This window comes from Penaeus japonicus, unplaced genomic scaffold (assembly GCF_977035675.1).
Source record: "Penaeus japonicus unplaced genomic scaffold, GWHDUDI00000001_assembly GWHDUDI00000010, whole genome shotgun sequence".
Classification (NCBI taxonomy): Eukaryota; Metazoa; Arthropoda; class Malacostraca; order Decapoda; family Penaeidae; genus Penaeus; species Penaeus japonicus.
This window is the reverse complement of record NW_028234412.1, coordinates 3668031-3673030: the sequence shown is the minus strand read 5'-3', so window position 1 is coordinate 3673030 and position 5000 is coordinate 3668031. Positions and strand designations below refer to the sequence as shown.

The 5000-nt window shown below is 41.8% G+C and overlaps 1 protein-coding gene across 1 annotated transcript in view; it reads right to left on the bottom strand.

Moving 5' to 3' along the window:
* Positions 1 to 4199: 4199 nt before the first annotated feature.
* Positions 4200 to 5000, bottom strand: part of LOC122265407 (uncharacterized) — a 2884-nt gene continuing 2083 nt past the window's right edge. Inside the window, exon 4 of the mRNA XM_086540479.1 lies at positions 4200 to 4674. Coding sequence (XP_086396605.1) covers positions 4592 to 4674 — 83 coding nt within the window. The 3' untranslated portion in view covers positions 4200 to 4591. The remainder of the gene's footprint in view (positions 4675 to 5000) is intronic.

Here is a 5000-nt window from a genome sequence, read left to right as displayed (position 1 = left end):
AAAAGCCGATGTCTTTGTCGGACCACAGACAAGGAAAGTCACTGAATGCAAGGAATTCTTCATGAAACTTACTAGGACGCAGGAAGCAGCATGTTTTAGGACATCCTAGGAAATCCCAAAGTGGAAAACAACGCAGAGTTTGTTGAGTCCCTGGTAAGGACCTTTGGGAAAATGGGCTGTAGGATGTCCATCAATGGCCATATCCTTGATACTCATCTTGATAAATTCAAGAACATGGGTACACAATCGGAAGAGCAAGGCAAGTGTTTCCATTTGGATATACTGGAGTTTCAACACCACTACCAAGGATCATACAATGAAAACATGGTAGAAGCAGTGTTGCCATTCTAGCTATTTTCCCGCTAGATCTAACGATTTTCAATTATGGTCTGGCTATCATATTTGTCATTTAGCGGCTATCAGGAAACTGGGAGATTTCTGTCATATATATTTGACATGAAATTAGTTAGTACCGATTAGCTCTAATTCTACACGGACCATTCCTGTACGGCCACTGGGAGTTTGACACCTCTTGCCCGCAATAGTACTGACAAGAAGTGATCAGTCTCCGTTTCCCCACAGAGGATTACATACAAATAGTGCCTTTGATCGTTACTTTGGCTGTGAAATTTTCTCAACTACTGATCAAGTCTGAAATACACTACTCTCGGAAGATAAAGGAATGGCTAAGTGATATAGTGTTAAGGAATTGGATTATTAATAATAAAAAAAGGCAGGGGTAAAAGTATACCATTTTGCAAGTTTGCCATTTGTCCTCGGAACTCAAAGTTGAGTGACCTGAAATCTCATGGTCATACAAAAAAGCACAACGCCAACGCGAAGATTTACCTGTAACTAGACAGCCAGTTCCACCCTTTGCACCTACCAAAAAAAAAAAAAAAAAAAATTCTGTCTGAGGCTCAGGTGGCTGAGGGAAGCGTAAACATAAAGCTATAATGATTTGGACCATTTAGGCAGCCTTTGTAAGAACTGTTTTCCAGACAGCAAATTGGCATACACCTGACTTGGTAGATACATTCTACTTGCTATATTTAATTAGGAATGTAATATTAATGTTTCTATTGACATGCAAAGTGAAGCTGGAGCTACATTATCTCTTTCTTTCTTTCTCTGTTTCTCTCTTTACCTATTTATTTTTTTGTCTCTCTCCCTCCCCCCCCCCTCTCTCTCTCTCTCTCTCTATATATATATATATATATATATATATATAGATATATATATATATATATATATATATATTGTAAGCCACTGATTTTCGGACTATTACTGTTATTTGATTGTAATACAGTCTTCGTAATAATAGTTCCTTAAGACACACTGTTTCCTAGCAACTAGCAGAAGTACTGACCCACACCTGCTTCCTGCCACAACCTTCACCTGGTCACAGCTGACACCCACACGTGTACCAAACCGGAAGCACTATTAAAACCTCTTCGTTGACCCAACTACAATTTATATGGTATAGCAGGAGGAATCTGTAGACATCTCCCTCCTTCTCATCTTCATTACCATTTGATAGTATTTGTATTTTCATTGCTGTGTAGCATGCAATAGTCTGCTTCCGGTCCCTTCAGCTGTTTCCGTTGGTCGAATGGCCTGAGGCAGGGAAAGTGACACAGAGTTGCCAGTGTCACCACTGAAACGGGTCATAAGAACAAGGTGCAGATCACAAAGCAGAGACAGAGAGGTCAGATTGACAGACAAGAGCAAACAGCTCTTGTCTGATTATTTGAATGTCTGGTATGTGAACGTCTGTCTGATTATTCCACCGGATCACAACCTGGGCATCGGGTCCTTTACAACTGCTCCCAGTGGTGGGTTACAACTGTTCCCAGCAAGGTGGTTACAACTAGTGGCACCGGTGGTTACAACTGGTGCCACGATTTTGCTGGTATCAGACTCACAACTCCGAAGAAGCCGCTACGCCGAACGCTACCATTGATATCGAAAATGGAGAGAATACGTAGAATTTCCCGCCCACCGCCCACACCACAGTAAGAACTTTACCCGCCCGCCCGCCCTGTTCTACCTGTTCTGACAAACACTGCCGCCCACAGCAGCCGACCTGTCGTGCTACGTAACTTCCTGCACGTCTTTTCGCCACTCGTTGAAGTACGCCTGTCATTACTTTTCTCGTTGACAAGTGCTACTCACGTTCGTATTTTCTCTGTATCTTGTAAACCTGCATCTCTCGAGCTTGCACTTATTACTTAGTTTCGATTCTTCTTTTGTATGTCCTCCTCTTGGCAGTTGCAAAGTGCTTGTTTATCTTTCAGTAAGCCGTGCGCAACGCACGCATGTTATTCAGGTAGCCATGCAAGACGCATGTCGCTTCAGTAAGCCGTGCAAGGAACACGCAGGTTGTTTTTATGCGGTACCCAACCGCACCTTTGAGGTACAGGGCATCGCGCCAGTTACGGCTGACCACCGTAACTAGTTCGCCTGTTACCCACAAGTCGCGATGGTGTTGAATTGTTTGCCCCAGATGCTAGCCACTGTCCGACTCCCACCCTCGGTGCACTACGCCGCCAGTCGTGATACAAATTAATTTTATGTATGTATTGTATTCTCAAATGCACTGCCACCTATATCTCATGAAGTCATAGTGAGATTTTGTTCTGGAATAAGCTGATCCTACCACACTTTTATGAATTCTTTAAGTTCTATGTGCTCTTTTGTTATTTGCAAGTTCTTTTAGCCTATGCTCACTCGAGTCGTTTCCTAATTTCACTGACTATGCAAGCTTGACACGTTATGTTGTTACTTATTTCGCTTAAGCAATCACACCTTTGCTTTAATTACTTTCTCACACATAATGTTTCTCTATACTCACAGCCAACTTGTATTTACTGTATGTACTGTAATCTTGTATTTTTCCTGATACATGCATGTTTTTGTGGCCACCTCTTCAGCCCACCTGGTCACTGCAGTCACCCATTTTATGCTGTCATGAGGCCAGTCTTAGTGCCTACTCTTACACTGCAGTTACTCCTTACTGAATCGTTTCTCGTATCAAACATGTTACATGCTTACTGGGGCCACTGATTAGTGCCCATTGGTGCCGCTGCGCCGGCCAATGAATTTGATAGTGTTTTAGCTTATGGTTGGATGTCACAGCTACCTGCGAAGTCTGGTGCAGATAGCCTCCAATGACCAGGTGCCCACTTGCAGGGTGGAGACACTGATTTTAGCTAGGTCATAGTGGTTAAAGCTTGGTTATTTCTCTGAGTAAGTTACGACGGGGGCCGTCTAGTAGCGTGATTTTCGGACTATTACTGTTTCCGTTGGTCGAATGGCCTGAGGCAGGGAAAGTGACACAGAGTTGCGCGCGCGCGCGCGTGTGCGTGTGTGTGTGTGTGTGTGTGTGTGTGTGTGTGTGTGTGTACACACACACACACACACACACACACACACATATATATATATATATATATATATATATATGTACATACATATATATATACATGCACACACACACACACACACACACACACACACACACACGCACACACACACACACACACACACACACATATATATATATATATATATAAATATAAATATATATATATGTATTTTTTCATTATTATTATTTTCTCTTTTTTTCTTTTCTTTTTCTTTTTTTTTTGTGATACATTTCATCTATCTGTATATCTATACTCGTAGAGGTGGAGGACACCGCCATTACCTCCGCATCATCCCCCCGGCGCCGCCATCCTTCCTTTCCTCAAGACCACCACCGTTTCAAGTTTTATAGTGCGATGTAGTGTTTCTGGTGTAGCATAGTGCAGTATGTGTGCAGTGTCACTATATGGTCATGATGAAAGTACTGTTTTTTTTTTTTTTTTTTTTTTTTTTTTTTATTGTCGCTCACTCGTCATATGACTGTTTCGAAATGATTGGTTTTCACAAGAAGAGTGACTTTAAAAAATGTCAAAGTAAACATTATCTGTTCATTCATTATGTCTTTTTATTTTATTTTATTTGTTTTCTCCTTTCTGGATTATTATTCTCATTGTTATCTTTATTTTTGTTATTGTTATTATCAACATTATTATTACTCTCATTATCTTCTTTCCCATTATGATTATTGTTATTATCATTATCATTGCAACTACCATTGACATCATTATCATCATTCTTATTGTTTCTATCCTTACTATTACTCCTGGTCATCCTTCTTATTGTTTCTATCCTTACTATTACTCCTGGTCATCCTTCTCTCAAAGGCACATCCTTTACACTAGGCCTAAAGCCTCAGTCATCACATGAAATAGGCCTATTAAACTGGAAAAATATTCATTGACTTGATCCTCAAAACTTCACTCATTACCGAGGGCGTCAAAACTGATTAGATCTAAAAGCGATCAAGTTTATTAAAGATGATTAGATTAATAAGAGCGAAAGCTGCACCTGAAGAACATTCAGGGCAGACCAAGGGCTGTTCATTCACCGTTCATCATGGCGGTGTTTCGTTCTTCAACGGGAGAGTCAGTCTGACGTCATCAGCTCGAAGGAGTTAATTGGGCCGACGGGGTTGAAGGGAGCCGGAGGAGGCGCCGCAGAAGGCTCACACGAAGGAGGGATGGCGGTTCATGGTGCCGACCAGCCTCAGCACCGTCTCGAACTCCCGCGAGTCGATCAGCCCGTCCTCTGCGGGGGAGGGAGGGGGGGGGGTGGAAGACGGTGAAAATTATAATAATAATGACAACGATAATAATAATCATGATGTTAAACATACCGAAAGAAGGAAAAAGACCAAAAGAAAGTGGAAGGGGAAGAGAAGAGGAAGAAAAGATAGAGATGAAGATCGGAAGAGAGAAAAGTCTCAGCGTTGTGGGAAGAAGAGAGAGAGGCAGAGAGAAAGAGAGAGATGGAGAAGTAAGAAGAAGAAGAGGAAATAAAACCAAGTAGGTAAAAAAGGGCCGTCACCATTGAGGCCCCGTTGTAAAGGAAAGAATGGAGAGGGCGCGAAGTAA